At 37.0% G+C, this 22,841-nt stretch overlaps 1 protein-coding gene across 1 annotated transcript; it reads left to right on the top strand.

The window, feature by feature from the left end:
- Nucleotides 1–754: 754 nt before the first annotated feature.
- Nucleotides 755–17,079, top strand: LOC118931941 (sulfotransferase 1E1-like). Its single transcript, XM_057503242.1, is given in 8 exon segments — nucleotides 755–905; nucleotides 2,680–2,805; nucleotides 3,637–3,729; nucleotides 4,127–4,174; nucleotides 4,768–4,778; nucleotides 4,877–4,971; nucleotides 14,416–14,604; nucleotides 16,977–17,079. Coding segments are annotated over 8 exon segments (816 nt in total).
- The last annotated feature ends 5,762 nt before the right edge of the window (nucleotides 17,080–22,841 follow it).

Genomic DNA, 22,841 nt, shown 5'->3' with positions numbered 1-22,841 from the left:
GTACTCACCAGGGACGACGACCTCCGTGAGCGGCGAAAGGCGTCTCCTATTGTTTCATCAAGAAGGGGTCTGGCCAGACGATATCTTACTCGGGGGTCCGCCTGCGAAGGATCCGCGCCTCGAGCCCCACGTTGGGCGCCACTTGTCCCGTCCAGCGGGACCTAGTTATTTGTGGGGACGAGGGGGATCCGACCTGAAAGAAAATGGGGGCGAGAGAAGAGCGAAGGCAAGACAGTATTCTGATCAAGCCTTCAAATTTTATTGTAAGACGGGGGTAGATATACACCAGTGTTCAGGGGCAGAGTGGGCCATAGGATACTTGTAAGCAGGGGATTGGCTGCATAGCAGGGATGGCGCAGCGAGTTACATTCTGATTGGTATATGATAATGGGGAAGGAGGGGGAGAAGAGTATCTCTTGGCGCGCGCGGGCTTTCTTGTTGGCGCGCGCGGGCTCGCAGCTAATCTCCAGGAAGTGAAGCAGGAACCTCATGAACTGTGGCCATCTTGTTGTCTTTGTGTGGCTCCCAACATTTCAATATGTTAGACTTATCTCTTTAATAGGATCAGAAATTCTTAAAGTACCAAGACTATGTTATATACTTCTTTAATATACCTTTACCCCATCTGTACAACAGCTAAGAAATGCTAGACACCCAAGAAAATCTCAATAAACACAGCTAGTATTAATGTTAAAATAATTTTAAAGTACTTACAAAGTGGAAAATTTTCTTTTTTCTTTCAGTGTACTAGTCTATGATTAAGCCTTCCAAACCTGACTATTTTGAATACTTTGGCAGAATTTATGGAATTCTACTGTATAAAGAATTTGTCCAGTACTGGGATGACATAAAAGCATTTGAGGCAAGAGCAGATGACCTTGTCATTGCCACCTTTTCCAAATCTGGTAAGTCTCCTTCTTATTTCAAATTGGTCCCCATTTTACCTAGAAATGACAAAACCACCTTGAATGGTAAATATCAAGCTGTTTACTTCTTCCACACTCATTCTCCGTATTAAATAAGTATAGATACAGAAGTTTTGGTCCAGACATAGAACATGTGGCATATTATAGTTCTATTCTAAGACCACAATCTGTATCTATGATTTGAGCAGCACATGGACAAATGGGTATTGTTGGTCACTTCAAAAATTATGTAACATAGAACCATAACTAAAATTTAAAACTACCAACTGTTTACCTTATGTCATTGTTGTTATTGTATAGATAAAGTATAAGCAATTTTCACAGATTAAAAAAAATGCAGCTCTTTTTCTACTAACCCACTCCTCTTCTTTAAGTCCCTCCCACAATGTCCATTTTTAATCGATGTCTTTTCTCCTGAGATTAGCTCAACTGTCAATCATAGTTCTGGAGTCTTACAGTCATAGACCTTTAGAAATTAGAAAGGTCCCATCCAGAGTTCTCTACCTAGTTGTTACATTTAGCATTTACATATGTCAAACACTAAATATGTCTTTGGCTACTGACTTGGAAGACATCCCTCCACTTCTCTTCCCTGTCTGGATCAATGTCTCCACAATACCAGTTATCTAAAGAGGCAACCTGAGAGCTGTTCCAGATTTAATTCCTCTGGCTTCTTCATCTCCCATACTCAATCAATCAAAATGTTTTGCCCGTTTCATCTCATAGATATTCACAGTCAGTCTCTTACAGTTCTCTTGTCTCCCTTATTGACCCCTTACCACTGTTTAATTCACTCTGCCACTAGAGGAATTCTTCTGAAACATAGTGCTGATAATCTTATTCTCTTGCTTAATGTACATCGGTGCCTTTCCAAACTTTCAGAAAACCGCCTGAACTCTTTAGAATGAGCTAACAAGGAATTTTAGACTTCTATCTGCCTGCCTCTGTAGCCTCATCCCCATCCATCTCTTCATATAGACTCTGATTTAGGTTTTATAATCTCTTTCCAATTCTTTTCCTCATCACTATATTATTTTAAGTATCTGACCTCTGATTTAAAAAAAAAATAAAAAGACAGTTCTTCTTCCTGGTGGACCCTTCCCTCTCTCACAAAATGGTGAACTGATGCTAGTGATTGGTTAAGGCTAAACTCAGTATCACGACTTAAAGGCATATATTGTTGGAACATTCAGCAACAGCAGCTTACTGAGTTAGTGTTCCTCCCCTGCAGCTCTTGAAATCCCTGTGCCCGCTTGCATTATAACATTTTAAGGAAGAAAAGTATTGTAATTACTGACAATTGTTTTTAAGTCTTCAAAGGTTCTTTGGCCATCATAGGGCAAGAACCAGAATTATTCTCTCTATCCTCTGAACTAGGACTAAACTTGAGGCATAAAAAACTATCCATACAGTTTGCTGTTGAAAACATACTCAAGTCTATCATCTATTATTCAAACCTTCTTACTTTTTAGACGTAAAAATTTAGATCCAAAACTGTTATTAGCTTGCATCATGTCACAGTTCATCATGGACAAGCTTAGACTCCATCAGTGTTGCGTCTTACTTCAATATTAATTGTTATTTATTGAAATTAAATATTAGAGAAAATATTTCTTTATTCTTGTGGCTATTCTGACACCTTTCAAATAATATTGCATTGGTGTCTTTCTACTTTATCAAGTTGTAAGTCCACCATCCCCATCATCAGTCCTGTGTGGTCAGTGGAGAATGTAGGTTTGTTTCATTTTTACAGGTACAATCTGACTTAGTGAAATTGTATACATGATCTATAAAGAGGGTGACATGGAAAAGTGCAAAGAAGATGTCATTTTTAATCAAATACCTTACCTGGAATGCAGAAAAGAAGAGTTGATGAATGGTGATGTTTAAGTTGATTTTAAAAACATATACATTTATTTTAAGTCGTGTAGATGGTGCAAGGAAAGAGACTATAAACAAGAGTGGAAGTTAGTATTATGTTTTCTACATAGGAAAGCATGTAAATTTAAATTTAAATCTTAACTGAGTTTATGGTGTAGCATGTGTCTGGAATAGTAAATAAAGATAGCTCTTAAACACCTTCAGCAGAGCCTAGTAATATGTGAGCACTTAGCTCTCTGTGGGCTGAATGTGATAACATTTTAAACACTAGGAAAATACCCATAAAATTTTCAAGGACATACGCAAAAAGATATTCACAACAGATTCTTTTAATATTTTGAAAAATTATAAATAGCAAATGTTAATAAAAATAGGTAGGAGTGATATAAAAACATAAACTCATTAAAATTTTAGGATATTCTACATTTCTTGACATTGCGGTGTGTATAACATATTGAGAAAAAAGCAATTAAAAGGTATTAAAAATTCTATCTTTGTGTGTGGTATTTTGATGGCTGTATGTGCATATGCATTTATTTATATGGAAGGCTGTTTACCAAACTGTTAGTGATGATGATTTTCAAAGTAGTGAAATTTATATGATTATTTTCTCTATCATTTCCTCCATCCTTTAGATATCCTCTAGCCTTTAGATAAAGGAAATGAAAGAGAAAGTATGATCAAATACAATTTCTGTCACAGTATGTATTATGATTATTATGAACACAACAGAGAATTTTAAACTTGCTTCCATTTTTAATATATCTATAAGATCCACATAAATTTTATACTTTTTGAAGTTACTAACTTTTAATTTTTTAGAAATCAGAAGTTAGACACTTAAAACACATGGCATCTCCTAGAAGAGTGAAGACTCATCTGCCACCTGAACTTCTCCCAGCCTCATTGTGGGAAAAAAACTGTAAGGCAGCCAGCTCCAAGTATTCTTAGAACTTCATCTAACTCAAAGAAATTAAAAAATGATCATGTCTTGTGCATTTGTTTATTTATTCTTTCACTGAATTTATGGACATTTAATAAATGTAGATGATAGCATAGTCAGAGAGTCTAGATTTCAATTCCAACTCCAGATGATTCTGAAAAAACACGTGAGCTCTCAAAGCCACAATTTCATCTGTAAAAGAAGGATAATAATAGTTTCTTTCTTAAAGAGTTGTGATAAGGAGTAAATGAAATAATGCGTGTAAAGAGCTTAACACAATGCCTAGCATATTGTAAACCCTCAGTAAGTGATAGTTAACTTTTGTATTGGTTGTTATTACTGATTGTACTGAAAATACTCCTTTTATGAACTATAGTGCTTGGCATTGTGAGGCATGTGAATGAACTAGACAAGGATAAAGCAGGTAAGTGTCATGTAATAATTGTTTACTGAGTTTCTATCATGTGCCAGCAATGTAACAATTAACATGCAACTCTTGTTTTCTTGGACACATGGTCCACTTGGGGAAATGGAAAGATGAACAGACAATGCAGGAGGTGCCATAGGTCAAGAGAAGAATTCTAGCCCACACACTGAGGGCAGGGACGGCAACCAGGAACAAGTAGCTTCTCAACTGATATTTGAAGGATGCACGGGAGTTAGTCTGTATGATCCCCGAGGCAAACCCTGGGGTATCTGAAACCAGTTCTGTTTAGCTGGAAGGTTGAACACACATGTTGACTGGGTAAGTGAAGGAAGATAAGCTAGGGCTTGATTATAGTAGACATTGAAGCCAAGTTAACATGTTTGGACTCTGAAGATAATGAAGATTTGTAGACACATTAAGTTAATGACCGACATGAAAAATTTTGCTTTTTAGAAAGAATGATACATGTAACTCCAAAGTACAATCAAAACAGTAAGTCTTGGACTAATGATGTTCCTCAAGATGCTTCTAGATTTTACAATTCTAATATTTTAATGTTTCTAATATTTTTTTACCCATATTACACATAGGAGATATTAAAGTACTATATGGAGTCATAACTAACCAAAAAGGGGACTTATCACAATCATTAAATATCTGTAGTCTGATGTCACAAGATGTATTTGATATTTTGTGGAGATCTATGGTCCAAATTCTGAAGATTCTAATGTTTCTTATTTGTTTACTTTTATCATAAAAGCCATGCATCCTGTTAAAATTATTCCATACAGAAAGTCTCTCTCATTAATAAAAGCCATATATGTATTTTCCAGGAGATGTGTCATTATCATTTTTCAAGATATTTGACCAAGTCACTTCTTTCCCTTGCAGAATAGGTTGTAGTCTTGATATTGCTCATTTACTTCTCAAATGAAATAGACACTGTAATTTATAACAGTCCTCAGTCTTCACAAAAACTGCTTAACATCTCAGCATCAATGAGTGGAGATAGCTGGATGGATTCATATCCTGACTCTTTCCAGGGTTATTCACTGAGAGCCAAGAAGACAGATGGATTGAGACAATTAGTAAAAGTGTGTTTGGAGTGTTGGGCCAGAAACTATGAGTGACAAAAAAGAAGAAAGTTGAAGAAAAAGGGAACAAGTTTACAGATAACAGAAAATATTGAGGCCAAGAAATTTGAGGCCTTGGAGTCTGTACAGAAGTAAAAAGCCTCATGGATGACCTAGAGCTAAGTTTTCAATGTGGATCGTGTTCTGAGCTGCAGAGAATATCCAAGACAAAGGAAATAGCATGAAGAAATGCAATGGTTGAATATTCTGAGGTAAATTTTTAGAGATAGTGGTGAAGAGTTCTATTCAGCTAATAGGCAAAAAGGGCTAGAGAGAGTTGTAAATAAAACTGGAAAAAAATTCAATATGGCTAATGGTAGCTTTGATAAAAAAAGAACGTTCACTTTTGTTCTGTAGTAATAGAGGTTTTTATAATGTGATCTTTAAAATGCAAGCCATACTTCCTAGAATAAGCCAGAATATTTTCTCCAGCTGTAGAGACTTCAGTAAGACAAGTTAGTGAGCCTGATTACATCCAGTAAACAGGGGAGTCCACAGCAGCCTTCCCTGATGGCACTGCTCAGATGCCTGTGGGTGGAAGTGCAAGACCAAAGGGATACTGGAATTTAGTTTTTCAGATCCTTTCCGGCAGCATTGAGTATCAAAAGTAGAAGACACGATAGAGATTTGACCCAAGTCACTTGTTAAGTAGATAGAAAATCTAGATCCAAAATGACTGGTACTTTGTACAAGATGATAAAACTTCTTAGTGCCAGAACTAGCAACTAAAGCCAAGGCTCCTGGATTATTAGTTTATGGGTGATTCCTCTCTATATAAAACAAATTTAACAAGGTGTTGGTGAAAATTATATATATATATATATATTTTTTATAAATAATTATTTTTTATTGAAGGGTAGTTGACGCACAGTATTACATTACATTAGTTTCAAGTGTACAACACAGTGGTAGAACATTTATATACATAATTCTAGGTTCCAGCTATCACCCTACCAAGCTGTTACAATATCTTGACTATATTCCTTATGCTATACATTACATCCCGGTTACTTATTTATTTTACCATTGGAAGTCTGTCCTTTTTTTTTTTTTTGTGAGGGCATCTCTCATATTTATTGATCAAATGGTTGTTAACGACAATAAAATTCTGTATAGGGGAGTCAATGCTCAATGCACAATCATTAATCCACCCCAAGCCTAATTTTCGTCAGTCTCCAATCTTCTGAGGCATAACAAACAAGTTCTTACATGTAGAACAAATTCTTACATAATGAATAAGTTACATAGTGAACAGTACAAGGGCAGTCATCACAGAAGCTTTCGGTTTTGCTCATGCATTATGAACTCTAAACAGTCGGTTCAAATATGAATACTCATTTGGTTTTTATACTTGATTTATATGTGGATACCACATTTCTCTCTTTATTATTATGATTTTTAATAAAATGCTGAAGTGGTAGGTAGATACAAGATAAAGGTAGAAAACATAGTTTAGTGTTGGAAGAGAGCAAATGTAGATGATCAGGTGTGTGCCTGTAGACTATGTGTTAATCCAAGCTAGACCAGGGCAATAAAACATCCACGTATGCAGAAGATTTCTCTCAGAACAGGGGGGGTGAGGTTCTAAGCCTCACCTCTGTTGATCCCCAATTTCTCACCTGATGGCCCCCCTGCGACTGTGCCTGTCTTAGGTTGTTCCTCCATTGAGGAATCTTACCCGTCTCTGGCTAACCAGGCATCTTCCGGGGCCATACAGGGAAATGTGAAGTTGGTAAGTGAGAGGGAAGCCTTATTGTTTGAAAAGGTTAGCTTTTTACTTCTTTGCATATTTATGCCCTGTGGCTTCTATGCCCAGCATTTGTCTTGAGGTATCTTTAGCACTTGGAAGAATTATGATACTCAGTAAATTTGATATGAGGCACGATTTCTATTTAAGGGTTGTAATTAGGAAGGAAGAAGAAAAGCTATAGAAGTAGCAGGCGGAAGAAAACATGGGAAGATTGATTATTTCTTTGACCTATCTTCTTGTAGAGTAACTTCAGCATGTATAGGTTTTAAGCTACTACTTAAATTGCGCACACACATTAACATAATAGGAGTATAGTTACATAACCAAAGCATATCTGTAATTACCAGCCATCTCCAGTGAAACCAAGAAAACCAGTTAGGCACCTTAGGCATTTGTGAAAACTTATCTATGATATGGTGGATATTGTCCAACTGAACTTGAACAGTCTGAGAGAAATCAGACAAATTAAAACAACCCATTCCTGGGGAATGTTCACATCCCTTATGTTCTTTTAACAGTAAATAGTCTGTAGTTGTAAGATTTTGGAGCGCTACAATTTGCACTTCTCCTAATTCTTGGTTGAGTTCCAACAGTATAGATCCAGTCAAATTTGTTGTTTTACTGTTTGCACAGACCAGCTTAGATATCTCCTTCCTCATTCCCATGGCAAGTCCAGGAACTGGTGGGATGAGTGCATCTACAGCTGTAGCAGTGCGTGGATCTTTGTTGGGGTTTTTTGATGATCATCTTCTGGCATGAGTCTTCCAGAGAGTGCTGATGTTGGAAGTTCTGTTTCATATCGTATCTTAGTTCATTTTCGGGGTAGCCCAATTAGGCTTTGATCCTCTTTATAAACACAAACAGACCCTATGCCTACACTTTTATATGCCCTTTACACCCTTGTGTAGAACTCGTTGGAGGTTACCACACAGGAACTGCCCTTTTTTTTTTTTTTTTTTTTGCTTTGTTTTTGGTATCACTTATCTACACTTACATGACGAATATTATGTTTACTAGGCTCTCCCCTATACCAGGTCTCCCCTATAAACCCATTTACAGTCACTGTCCATCAGCATAGCAAAATGTTGTAGAATCACTACTTGCCTTCTCTGTGCTGTACAGCCCTCCCTTTTCTCCTACCCCCCCATGCATGTTAATCTTAATACCACCTACTTCTCCCCCCCTTATCCCTCCCTACCCACCCATCCTCCCCAGTCCCTTTCCCTTTGGTACCTGTTAGTCCATTCTTGAGTTCTGTGATTCTGCTGCTGTTTTGTTCCTTCAGTTTTTCCTTTGTTCTTATATTCCACAGATAAGTGAAATCATTTGGTATTTCTCTTTCTCCGCTTGGCTTGTTTCACTGAGCATAATACCCTCCAGCTCCATCCATGTTGCTGCAAATGATTGGATTTGCCCTTTTCTTATGGCTGAGTAGTATTCCATTGTGTATATGTACCACATCTTCTTTATCCATTCATCTATCGATGGACATTTAGGTTGCTTCCAATTCTTGGCTATTGTAAATAGTGCTGCGATAAACATAGGGGTGCATCTGTCTTTCTCAAACTTGATTGCTGCGTTCTTAGGGTAAATTCCTAGGAGTGCAATTCCTGGGTCAAATGGTAAGTCTGTTTTGAGCATTTTGATGTACCTCCATACTGCTTTCCACAATGGTTGAACTAACTTACATTCCCACCAGCAGTGTAGGAGGGTTCCCCTTTCTCCACAGCCTCGCCAACATTTGTTGTTGTTTGTCTTTTGGATGGCAGCCATCCTTACTGGTGTGAGATGATACCTCATTGTAGTTTTAATGTGCATTTCTCTGATAATTAGTGATGTGGAGCATCTCTTCATGTGTCTGTTGGCCATCTGTAATTCTTTTTTGGAGAACTGTCTGCTCAGTTCCTCTGCCCATTTTTTAATTGGGTTATTTGTTTTTTGTTTGTTGAGGCGTGTGAGCTCCTTATATATTCTGGACGTCAAGCCTTTATCAGATGTGTCATTTTCAAATATATTCTCCCATACTGTAGGGATCCTTCTTGTTCTATTGATGGTGTCTTTTGCTGTACAGAAGCTTTTCATCTTAATATAGTCCCACTTACTCATTTTTGCTGTTGTTTTCCTTGCCCGGGGAGATATGTTCAAGAAGAGGTCACTCATGTTTATGTCTAAGAGGTTTTTGCCTATGTTTTCTTCCAAGAGTTTAATGGTTTCATGGCTTACATTCAGGTCTTTTGATCCATTTTGAGTTTACTTTTGTATATGGGGTTAGACAATGGTCCAGTTTCATTCTCCTACATGTAGTTGTCCAGTTTTGCCAGCACCACCTGTTGAAGAGACTGTTATTTCGCCATTGTATGTCCATGGCTCCTTTATCAAATATTAATTGACCATATATGTCTGGGTTAATGTCTGGATTCTCTAGTCTGTTCCATTGGTCTGTGGCTCTGCTCTTGTGCCAGTACCAAATTGTCTTGATTACTATGGCTTTATAGTAGAGCTTGAAGTTGGGGAGTGAGATCCCCCCTACTTTATTCTTCTTTCTCAGGATTGCTTTGGCTATTCGGGGTCTTTGTTGTTTCCATATGAATTTTTGAATTATTTGTTCCAGTTCATTGAAGAATGTTGCTGGTAGTTTCATAGGAATTGCATCAAATCTGTATATTGCTTTGGGCAGGATGGCCATTTTGACGATGTTAATTCTTCCTAGCCACGAGCATGGGATGAGTTTCCATCTGTTAGTGTCCCCTTTAATTTCTCTTAAGAGTGACTTGTAGTTTTCAGAGTATAAGTCTTTCACTTCTTTGGTTAGGTTTATTCCTAGGTATTTTATTTTTTTTGATGCAATTGTGAATGGAGTTGTTTTCCTGATTTCTCTTTCTATTGGTTCATTGTTAGTATATAGGAAAGCCACAGATTTCTGTGTGTTGATTTTGTATCCTGCAACTTTGCTGTATTCCGATATCAGTTCTAGTAGTTTTGGGGTGGAGTCTTTAGGGTTTTTTATGTACAGTATCATGTCATCTGCAAATAGTGACAGTTTAACTTCTTCTTTACCAATCTGGATTCCTTGTATTTCTTTATTTTGTCTGATTGCCGTGGCTAGGACCTCCAGTACTATGTTAAATAACAGTGGAGAGAGTGGGCATCCCTGTCTAGTTCCCGATCTCAGAGGAAATGCTTTCAGCTTCTCGCTGTTCAATATAATGTTGGCTGTGGGATTATCATAGATGGCCTTTATTATGTTGAGGTACTTGCCCTCTATTCCCATTTTGCTGAGAGTATTTAACATGAATGGATGTTGAACTTTGTCAAATGCTTTTTCAGCATCTATGGAGATGATCATGTGGTTTTTGTCCTTCTTTTTGTTGATGTGGTGGATGATGTTGATGGACTTTCGAATGTTGTACCATCCTTGCATCCCTGGGATGAATCCCACTTGGTCATGGTGTATGATCCTTTTGATGTATTTTTGAATTCGGTTTGCTAATATTTTGTTGAGTATTTTTGCATCTACGTTCATCAGGGATATTGGTCTGTAGTTTTCTTTTTTGGTGGGATCTTTGCCTGGTTTTGGTATTAGGGTGATGTGAGCTTCATAGAATGAGTTTGGGAGTATCCCCTCCTCCTCTATTTTTTGGAAAACTTTAAGGAGAATGGGTATTATGTCTTCCCTGTATGGATGATAAAATTCCGAGGTAAATCCATCTGGCCCGGGGGTTTTGTTCTTTGGTAGTTTTTTGATTACCGCTTCAATTTCGTTGCTGGTAATTGGTCTGTTTAGAGTTTCTGTTTCTTCCTGGGTCAATCTTGGAAGGTTATATTTTTCTAGGAAGTTGTCCATTTCTCCTAGGTTTCCCAGCTTGTTAGCATATAGGTTTTCTTAGTATTCTCCAATAATTCTTTGCATTTCCGTGGGGTCCGTCGTGATTTTTCCTTTCTCGTTTCTGATACTGTTGATTTGTGTTGACTCTCTTTTCTTCTTAATAAGTCTGGCTAGAGACTTATCTATTTTGTTTATTTTCTCGAAGAACCAGCTCTTGGTTTCATTGATTTTTGCTATTGTTTTATTCTTCTCAATTTTATTTATTTCTTCTCTGATCTTTATTATGTCCCTCCTTCTGCTGACCTTAGGGCTCATCTGTTCTTCTTTTTCCAATTTCGATAATTGTGACATTAGACCATTCATTTGGGATTGCTCTTCCTTTTTTAAATATGCTTGGATTGCTATATACTTTCCTCTTAAGACTGCTTTTGCTGTGTCCCACAGAAGTTGGGGCTTAGTGTTGTTGTTGTCATTTGTTTCCATATATTGCTGGATCTCCATTTTGATTTGGTCATTGATCCATTGATTATTTAGGAACGTGTTGTTAAGCCTCCATGTGTTTGTGAGCCTCTTTGCTTTCTTTGTACAGTTTATTTCTAGTTTTATGCCTTTGTGGTCTGAGAAGTTGGTTGGTAAGATTTCAATCTTTTGGAATTTTCTGAGGCTCTTTTTGTGGCCTAGTATGTGGTCTATTCTGGAGAATGTTCCATGTGCACTTGAGAAGAATGTATACTCTGTTGCTTTTGGATGTAGAGTTCTATAGATGTCTATTAGGTCCATCTGCTCTACTGTGTTGTTCAGTGCTTCCGTGTCCTTACTTATTTTCTGCCCGGTGGATCTATCCTTTGAGGTGAGTGGTGTGTCGAAGTCTCCTAGAATGAATGCATTGCAGTCTATATCCCCCTTTAGTTCTGTTAGTATTTGTTTCACATAGGCTTCTGCTCCTTTGTTGGGTGCATATATATTTAGAATGGTTATATCCTCTTGTTTGACTGAGCCCTTTATCATTATGTAGTGTCCTTCTTTATCTCTTGTTACTTTCTATGTTTTGAAGTCTATTTTGTCTGATTTTAGTACTGCAACCCCTGCTTTCTTCTCACTGTTGTTTGCTTGAAATATGTTTTTCCATCCCTTGACTTTTAGTCTGTACATGTCTTTGGGTTTGAGGTGAGTTTCTTGTAAGCAGCATATAGATGGGTCTTGCTTTTTTATCCATTCTGTTACTCTGTGTCTTTTGATTGGTGCATTCAACCCATTAACATTTAGGGTGACTATTGAAAGATATGTACTTATTGCCATTGCAGGCTTTAAATTCGTGGTTACCAAAGGTTCAAGGTTAGCCTCTTTAGTATCTTACTGCCTAACTTAGCTCGCTTATTGAGCTGTTATATACACTGTCTGGAGATTCTTTTCTTCTCTCCCTTCTTGTTCCTCCTCCTCGATTCTTCATATGTTGGGTGTTTTGTGCTGTGCTCTTTCTAGGAGTGCTCCCATCTAGAGCAGTCCCTGTAAGATGTTCTGTAGAGGTGGTTTGTGGAAAGCAAATTCTCTCAGCTTTTGTTTGTCTGGGAATTGTTTAATCCCACCGTCATATTTGAATGATAGTCGTGCTGGATACAGTATCCTTGGTTCAAGGCCCTTCTGTTTCATTGTATTAAATATATCATGCCATTCTCTTCTGGTCTGTAGGGTTTCTGTTGAGAAATCTGACGTTAGCCTGATGGGTTTCCCTTTATAGGTGACCTTTTTCTCTCTAGCTGCCTTTAACACTCTTTCCTTGTCCTTGATCTTTGCCATTTTAATTATTATGTGTCTTGGTGTTGCCCTTCTTGGATCCTTTCTGTTGGGGGTTCTGTGTATTTCCGTGGTCTGTTCGATTACTCCCTCTCCCAGTGTGGGGAAGTTTTCAGCAATTATTTCTTCTAAGATACTTTCCATGTCTTTTCCTCTCTCTTCTTCTTCTGGGACCCCTATAATATGGATATTGTTCCTTTTGGATTGGTCACACAGTTCTCTTAATATTGTTTCATTCCTGGAGATCCTTTTGTCTCTCTCTATGTCAGCTTCTATGCGTTCCTGTTCTCTGATTTCAATTCCATCAATGGCCTCTTGCATTCTATCCATTCTGCTTATAAACCCTTCCAGAGTTTGTTTCATTTCTGTGATCTCCTTTCTGGCATCTGTGATCTCCTTCCGGACTGCATCCCATTTCTCTTGCGTATTTCTCTGCATCTCTGTCAGCATGTTTATGATTCTTATTTTGAATTCTTTTTCAGGAAGACTGGTTAGGTCTGTCTCCTTCTCTGGTGTTGTCTCTGTGATCTTTGTCTGCCTGTAGCTTTGCCTTTTCATGGTGATAGGAATAGTCTGCAGAACTGGGACGAGTGACGGCTGGAAGGACTTCCTTTCTTGTTGGTTTGTGGCCCTCCTCTCCTGGGAGAACAGCGACCTCTAGTGGCTTGTGTTGGGCAGCTGTGCGCAGACAGGGCTTCTGCTTCCTGCCCGGCTGCTATGGAGTTAATCTCCGCTGTTGCTGTGGGCGTGGCCTGGCTCGGGCAGCTACTCCAAAATGGTGGAGTCGCGTTGGAGCAGGAGCTGCTGGGAGGCTATTTATCTCCGTAAGGGGCCTCCCTGCTCCCTGCCGCCCAAGGATTAGGGTGCCCAGATATCCCAGATTCCCTACCTGTGGATTAAGTGACCCGCCCTGCCCCTTTAAGACTTCCAAAAAGCACCCGCCAAAACAAAACAACGACCACCAAAAAAAAAAAAAAATAGGAATAGAAATTTTTAAATTAAAAAAAAAAAAAAAAGGTGGTCGTTCGTTTTTCTTTATTCTCCAGTGCCAGCCTCAGGCCTCTGCTCACTGGTCTTTCTGCCCTGTTTCCCTAGTATTGGGGTCCCTATCCCTTTAAGACTTCCAAAAAGCGCTCGCCAAAACAAAACAGCAAAAAAGCAAAAAAAAAATGGTCGCGCGCTTTTCTTATCTCCTCTGTCGACCGGCCTCCGGTGCCCGCTCACTGTTCTTGCTGCCCTGTTTTCCTAGTATTGAGCACCCTGCACTCTGGCCCGGATGGCGGGGGCTGGGTGCTCGGCAGCCCTGTGCTCCGTCTCCCTCCGGCTCTGCCTGCTCTTCTCCCGCCGGGAGCTGGGGGGAGGGGCGCTCGGCTCCCGCAGGGCCGGGGCTTGTATCTTACCCCCTTCACGAGGCGCTGGGTTCTCTCAGGTGCGGATGTGGTCTGGATATTGTCCTGTGTCCTCTGGTCTTTATTCTAGGAAGGGTTGTCTTTGTTATATTTTCATAGATATATGTGGTTTTGGGAGGAGATTTCCGCTGCTCTACTCACGCCGCCATCTTCTGCCCCTCTCGAAAATTATATTTTCACTGAGGTCAATGTTTTCCCACATTAGAAGCCTAATTCCAACATCACAGGAAAAAAAATAGTGTCCTTCTCTCTCTCTTTTTTTTTACCCAAATAGTAATGTATTCAACCTTAATAACTGAATCTTCAAATTATTTTTTTCTCCTTAGGAAATCAGAGGGGAGCGTTAAATTGATGCAGTTCCTAGGAAGGAAGCCATCAGAGGAGTTTGTTGACAAGATTATACAACATGCTTCATTCCAGATGAAGAACAATCCATCTACCAATTAGACAGCACTGCCAGATGAAATCATGAACCAAAAAGTATCTCCTTTCTTCAGAAAGGGTGAGATAGTCAGGTGACCTACCTTTATTTGCTATAGGAAGTCAAAAGTTGAAATAGCTTTTTAGGCAAATACCTGTTGAGGTCTATTCATGCCTGTGGACCTTGCTTGTTTCCCTCAGAGCTGTTTCATATTTAAGCACCTTCTTTTTTGAGTTACTAGTTCTGCAGAGTCACAAAGCATAAATACTTCTGATACTAATGTGAAATTGCTGTGGCTTGTGGCTTACTTAGGCACATGCAGCATATTAAATTAAGACCTACCAGCAGCTGCCCCAGCCTCAGCACCAGCACTGATACCACACTCTACTATCATTGATTAAGCCTCTGTGCCTTAGTGCTGCACCATCTATATTATCTAAATGGCTATAATTCTAAGCTGCTAATTCTCTTTAAATTCCTATCATATCCTCAGGAGACAGCCTCTATTACCTCATTTTGTGATGAGGAAACAAGCTGAGAACAACTAGTCAGTTTTTCCTTGACCAACTGGTATTTTTCAAGACTAAGTGGCAAATGTCCAAGCACAGCAAATTGTACACATTAAATATGTATAGTTTTTTTATATCAATTATACCTCAAAAATCTGTTTTAAAAATACTACGTTTTAAAGCACTTTGACGAATACGGCTCTGTGATATGAAAATATCAAAATACAATGGGGTGATATTCTATTGGAAGGATGCGGAATCAAATGAGATAACAGTCAATTAAAAAATCCAAAGGCACGTCAGATATGCAGAGAATTGGAACATCCAGTTTTACCAATACATGAAGCAGAAACACAATAGGGAAAAATCTTGCCCTTTGAACCAAATTGTCAGTGAGAGGGTCAGGGATTTTTAAAATAATAGGAAGACAAATCTGCGGCTGGATGAAGAGAGGAAACCCCTGAAAAGAGAGTTAACATGCAGGTTATTTTTCAATTACTATTCCTCAGATTATCTCAGTGTTCACATATATTCTTAAGATATAACAATAGACTTAAAATATTTGTCATGCTTGCAAAGAGCTGCTTATTGCTATACCCTCAGACTCTACCTGATTCTTAGGACACACACTCTCTACTTCTGCTTTTTGGGTCATTTCCCTGGGAAAGTTGAGATCTCCTTGAACCTAGTTGGCAATTGAACTACTGACTAATTTAAAATACTTCCTTCTGCCAGGGGAGGATTATATCCAAAGGAAAGCAAAAGAGAAGGGGCTGATAGACTATTGTGATAACACAGGTGGGAAATGCTGAGGAGCTTCTCTGTCAATGGCAGCAGAAATGGAGAGGAGGCAACAGACATGAAGAAAGCCTGAATATGAACAAAGAATTAGATGTTGTGGATAAAATGAGAGTTCCTGTGGCCAGGATTCTCACCTGGCCCTGGTTGACTAGCTTACTGCACACCTGTGGGCAATACATGGCTGTTGACTCTATAAAAAGAGCTCCACCCAGTGCTCTGGGCACAACACGGTGGCAAGGCTGCAAGGCTGCAGGAGAGCAGAGCAGAGGCTGGAGTGGTGGCAGTGCCAAGGACAGAGGCCCAGAGGACGGCTGTGCGGGACGACTGTACAGAGAGGCCCAGAGGACAGCTGTGCAGGCTGAGAGGCCCAGAGGCCGAGATTGGCTTGCTGCATGCAGACTTGCTCTGAGTTAACAGGATTTTAGTAACTGACCTGCCACATGGAAGTAAAGTTGAGTATAACCCTTTCACACAGAGAACATTTTACTGTTGTTTTCTTTGGTCACACTGAATCCATAGCAAACTTACCCAGGGCTGAAACCCATTGGCAAGACAGATGTCATGGTTGAGAAACAACTTCCAAGCTTATGTCTTGGATACTTGGTGTTGCCATTAACTAGGTTATGGAAAAGTACACAAAGAAGACAATTTCATGAGGAGAATATCAATTTATTTTTTAATTAGTTGAATTTGAGATACTCATATGGCATCCAGGTAGCAATGTCACATAGAAGTTGGGTATGGAGACATAGGTCTGGATTTGAGTGGTATTGGCGTGAAGATGGTACTTGATGTTTTGGGAGTAGGTCAAACATGGATTTCATCTTAGGAGCCCCAATATTTCAGAGGCTATTAGAAAAGAAAAATTCAGTGAAGGCATAAAAGAGGGATGAGTCAGAGAAAGAAATTTGCTGTTTTTTTTTTTTTAACATTCAGGAAAAATTCTTCTTTGCAAATTCATATATATATATATATATATATATATATATATATATATATATATATATTCTTTATGGTATATATTTTATTTCCAAAATTGAGGATGACAAGAATAAAATTTAGGTGTTAATGAGGTGATGAATATAGAGAATTTCATGGTTCTGGCTGGAAGACATAGTATTTACTGTATTTTTCTCTTTTGTTACAGGCATTGCAGGGTTTGGAAGAATCACTTTACAGTAGCCCTGAATGAAAAATCTGATATGCGCTATGAGAAGCAAATGAAGGGATGTACACTAAAGTTATGAACTGAGATCTAAGAAGGGTTTTCTTAACACATCTGAGATTAAAGCTTTCTTCCCATCATTCCTTACCTTTGTTTATTTTAGTTTGGTAAAGAAGGAGTCATGTAAAATATGTCAGGGTCACATGGTTGTTGAAATCTTCACATAAAAAGGCAAGAATTATTTTTCCCCTACTAATTATCTTTTTTATTTTGTTTTCTTTTCTTCTTCTTTTACAAATTTTACAAATTTATAACCTATGGGGATGATGTAGGAACACTTACATAGACAGCTCCAGTTCTCAGTCTCATTAAAAATAGCCAAGATTTCAAATTCTTTATTTTTGTGGTTACTTTTTTCCACTTTAGTATAGTATATATATATATATATATATATATATATATATATATATATATATATATGTGTGTGTATGTGTGTGTATACACACACCTACACATAAGTATATGCATATTAACAACTGTCAATGGACTAAATAATAAATCAAAACTGATTTCCAGATGTCTATAAATAATTCCAAAAAGTGTTTGTTATGCTTGAATGTCTCCAGCTAATTTAAAATATTTATGTTTAGAGTTCTTTCTGTCCTATATACAATGCAATGAATTAAAGTTCTATAAACTAAAGTTTTAAACAATATAATATTTGCCATAAAACAAAATAAAACAAAGTAAAAGTAAAAGAATGATTATCTTTTATTTAAACAATATGTTTTGATTTAGGCTTCTGGTTTTCTATGTTCCAGTGATGATTTGTTTTCTATTTTTATTGTAAAAGTCGATACTTTCTTTCTCCAAATCAGAAAACACACAAGATATCGAAAAGTTCATTATGCATCTCAATAGAATACTATATCCTTAATTCTGAAACTGAAAAGTCAAATCTAGGGAAAAATTAATATGAGTATTTTTCCTTATCTTGTTGATAGATATCTGAGTAGAAAATTTTTTTACAAACATAATATTGTGAATATTCATGTACTTGTGTTCTGAAGAAAATCCCCAGTAGTTTCTCTGCATATGAGTCAAATTGCAGGGTCTATGCATTTTCAATTTTCTTGATATCCCCTTGTTTTTCACATCTATGTTAACAACTATTATTGTCATATTTTTATATTTGCTATTTATTGGGCATAAAACTGAATCTTACTGTGATGGTTGTCATATTTCCCTAATTAATAATGATTTACTCAAGAACACAGGTCGAAGGAGCTGACAATACCTAAGATATCACGGGTGTCACAGCAAAAGGGAAATGAGGTGACAAGACCATGGGCTCTTATAGATTTGACACATTTATCATTTTTATTCACATTTTATTGGTCTGAGCTGGTCATATATCCAAGTCTGATATCAATGGGATAGGGAGGTATAATCTTCCATAAGATGAGGCAGGTAACATTTGTGAACAATATTATAGTCAACTCATGTCTTATTCTTGGTGATTTTTTTAATTGTATGTTGGAGGTTGTATTTGAAAATTTGTTTATAGACAGAATTGAAACCCTGTGATAATGTTTTCTTCCTCCAGAAAAAAATACTCACTTATTTCTGCCGTATGCCTAAGGAAACAAATAGTTATATCACTTTATCAATTTTCAGGGATTAAAATGATTCAAAAATTTTAAAAAGTTCTGTTTCCAATTTATCATTACTTCTTTTATTTATTAATATTTTTAAATAAAATATCCCAAATTTAGAGAAATTACAAGATCAGGGAGAAATATCCTGTATTTGTTTCACCAATGTTCCCCAACTTTTAGCTTTTCACCACATTTGTTTTGTCTCTGTGTACATACATATATATATATATGTAAACACATGTATATGAATACACATACATTCACACTCATTCATTATCACTATTCTTTTGCTGAACCATCTGAGATGAAGCTGTAGTATAATCACTTTTAAGTATGCCAGTGTGTATGTGCTACCAAATAAAGGTAACTTCTATAACCATAAGTAACCACATTAGGAATCAACATTGATGCCATACTACCAACCAATTCATATGTCACATTCACATCCATTCAAGCTGCTTCATTAAGAGTTCTATGTTCTTTTCTCTCTGGTCCAGGATCTAATCTGAGATTACGTGTTCCATTTAATTGTCATATCACTTTTTTCTTCAGTCTCAGCAGTTACTCAGTATGCTCTGTCTGATGACCTTTACAATTTTAGCATATAGACATTTAGTTTTGTACAGTGTCTATCAACCTTGCCTATCTTAACGATAAGGACATACATTTTTGGCAGGACTAGAACAGGAAAGTTGCTGTGGCTCTCTCAGTGTATCATGTCAGAGGGCATGCAATATCAGCTGTTCCATCACTGGTGCTGTCAAACTTGGTCATTTGATTAAATTGGTGTCTGCCTTGTTTCTCTATTACAATGTCATTTTCCTATCTTTGTAATTGATTAGTATTTTCTGGGGAGATAATCTGAGAACATAACCCAACCCCCTGTATTTAGCATCCAGAGACCATTTATCCTGAGTCTTTCACCACTAAAATGGTTTTAAATTCTATCAATAGTTTCTATTATTCTTAATTTATTAAAGGGCATTATAGTATAAGAAAGAACTTTTCCTTCCCCTTCATTTATTCATTCATATTAATATGAACTCATGTCTTCCTATTTAATTCAAAAGCTATAATATGCCATATCATGATTTATTTTGATATTCAAATTATCTTAGATCTGGAAATTCCTTCAAACTGGCTCTGTCAAAAAGACACATTACCCTATCATCTTTAAAGAACTTCTTATTTTCTGGTTTATCATGTATTTTCCTTGCCTCAACCCTGGAACCAGCTGCCTACAAAAGGCATTTGAGTTTTGTCATTTAGTCCTCAGTACTTTGTGTGCTCACTGTTACTAGACTGTCATTGTACCTAGGCCATCTTAGTGCACAGTTATCCCATTCTAGTTCTCAATCTCCGGAGTCTAAGTATATATATATACACTTAAAAAAAATACTTTATATCAGTACTTACAATTCCAATCCAAAACCTTTATCTATACTCAATCTCCAAAGTTTTTAATTAGTTCTCATTATCTTTAATATACTTATTTGCTGAATCCTCTATCCCCACCCCTACTGTAAGTAATCAACCTCAAGAACTTGCTGGCCACATTCTGTACCCTTCATTTACTTGACCCCTGGCCTCACTGCTACTTCTTCATCCTCCAGGTATTCTGTTGCCTGCTAGAGCCCAGTAACCCCTTAGTCCTTACCAGGGCTACCACTTCCAAGGGAAAGAAAGGAAAGGAAAAAGAAGAGGAATTTACACTTACTGCTGTGGTCTAAGGTCTTCACAATCCAGTTAAAATCAAAGGGTTATACATGACCTCCTCTCCCCATCTTATCTTTTTCTGGAACCTGGAATCCAACTTTTATCTGCCTAAACCCACAAGGCTTTCAAAAGCTCTGCTTAACTTCTCAGACACCTTGGAGGAAATGAGAAATAGACCCCATAGGAACAGCAGAGTTAAATTCTCTACATTTCTGGAGTTTAGCTTAATATTTTAAAGTCTTATCATTAGTTCACCAAAATAAAATAAATCCAAAAGAAGCAGGAGGAAAGAAAAGATAAAAATTAGGATCAGAAATAAATGAAACTGAATACAGGAAAACAATAGACAAAATTAATGAAACCAAAAATCTAGTTCTTAAAACAAATCAATAAAATTGATAATCCTCTAGCAAGAACAATGAAGATGAATAGACAAAAGATATCTCATCAATATCAGAAATGAAAACAGGAGATGAAAATGAAAGGAATACATATTCTACAGCCAAGAAAGGATAATAAAGAAATACTACAGGTAATTTTATACTCATAAAATTAACAAATTAAAGAAAAGAGAACCAGTTACTTGAAACTCATAAACTATAAAATTCAAATAAAATGAAATATATAGCCTGAATGGGCCTGTAATCATTTTTTAAAAATTGAATTTTTAATAAAAATACTTTTGGAAAATAAACTTCCATTCCCTAGGTGGCTCCAGGACAGAATTTTGCCAAGCATTTAAAGAAAAGTTAAGATCAATTTTATACAATCTCTTCCATGATATTGAAGAGGAAAGAATACTTTCCAATTCTGTATGAACTCATACCCTAATATGGAAATGAATCAAAGAATACAAAGAAAAAAACCATAGTCCAGTATCTCTAATGAACTGATGCACAAAAATCTTTAATAAAAATACTAGCAAAGTGAATCCACCAATATGTGCAAAGAATTTCATACTAAGATCAATTGGAATTTTAACCAAACATGTAAAACTGTTTCAACATTTGGAAATCTATAAGTATAATCTGTCATATCATATCATCATACCAATTGATGAAGAAAAAACATCTGATAAAATTCATCATCTGTTGATGAGAAAAACTCAGCAATTTGGAAATAAAAAGACACTACATCAACTTGATGTGGAATATCTATACAAAGTCTACCGATAACAACATACTTATGAAAGACTGAACACCTTCACCTTAAAATCAGTAACAAGGCAAGAATGCCTGCTCCTATCACTCTTACTAAATATAGTAATAGTTCTGGCCTCTGCAATAAGACAAGAAAAAGAAATAAAAATCATACAGATTGCAAAGGAGAAATAAAGCTGTCATGCAAATAAATGGTGTTCTGAAAAACTGGAGAGTCACATGCAAAAGAATGAAACAGGACCACTATCTTACCATACACAAAATTAACTCAAAATGGTGTACAGACTTAATCATAATACCTGAAACCATAAAGCTCCTAGAAAAAAACAGATGGTAATCTCCTTCACATCCAACTTGGCAATGATTTTATGAATTTGACACCAAAAACAAAGGCAACAAAAACAAAATAAACAAGCAGGACTACATCAAACTAAAAGACTTCTGCACAGCAAAAGAAACCATCAATAAAATGAAAAAGCAACTTGCCAAATAGTGGGAAATATTTTCAAATCTTATACTGGATAAGGGTTTAATATCCAAAATACATAAATTCATACAACCCAATGACAAAAAAAAATACAGTTAAAAAATGGGCTTAGGATCTGAATAGACATTTCTGCAAAGAAGACATACAGGTAGCCAATAGGTGCATTAAAAGGTGCTCAACATCACTAATCATTAGAGAAATGCACATCAAAATCATGATGAAATATCACCTCACACCTGTTAGAATGACTATTATCAAAAAGACGAGAAATTACAAGAGTTGGTGAGGATGTAAAGAAAAGAGAACTCTTGTGCACTGTTGGTGAGAATGTAAATTGATGCAGCCATTATGTAAAACAGTATGGAAATTCCTCAAAAGTTAAAAATAGATCTACGATATAATCCAGACAATTCATTTCTGGGTATTTATGTGGAGAAAACAAAAACACTAAGAAAGATATATGCACCCCCATGTTCATTGCAGCATTATTTTCAATAGCTAAGATATGGAAATAACATATGGATAAAGAAAATGTGACTCAGATCCAGATCTGCTCTCTACCTTTTCCATCTTATCTCTGCTATGGGAAGTTGATGTGTATGGGTTACACCAAAAGGATTCTGGGCCCTCCAGTTTCTATTTGGCAAGAGATTTGAGGGAGGGAAGAGAGTGAAGTTAGCTGTTTCCCTGACTCTTTCCCACTAGGTCAAATTATGTTGGCTGCATCCCTCAATTAAACTAATTTGGGGCATCTTATCATGTAATTCCTGGTTTTCATTATGACACATTTTCTTCTGCTCTATCTAGTGACCCTAAATAGTAAATTCCTGTGTTG

Source organism: Manis pentadactyla, chromosome 5 (genome assembly GCF_030020395.1).
Source record: "Manis pentadactyla isolate mManPen7 chromosome 5, mManPen7.hap1, whole genome shotgun sequence".
NCBI classification, from domain to species: Eukaryota; Metazoa; Chordata; class Mammalia; order Pholidota; family Manidae; genus Manis; species Manis pentadactyla.
Note: the sequence above shows the minus strand (reverse complement) of the source record. Positions and strands in the feature narration are given on the sequence as shown.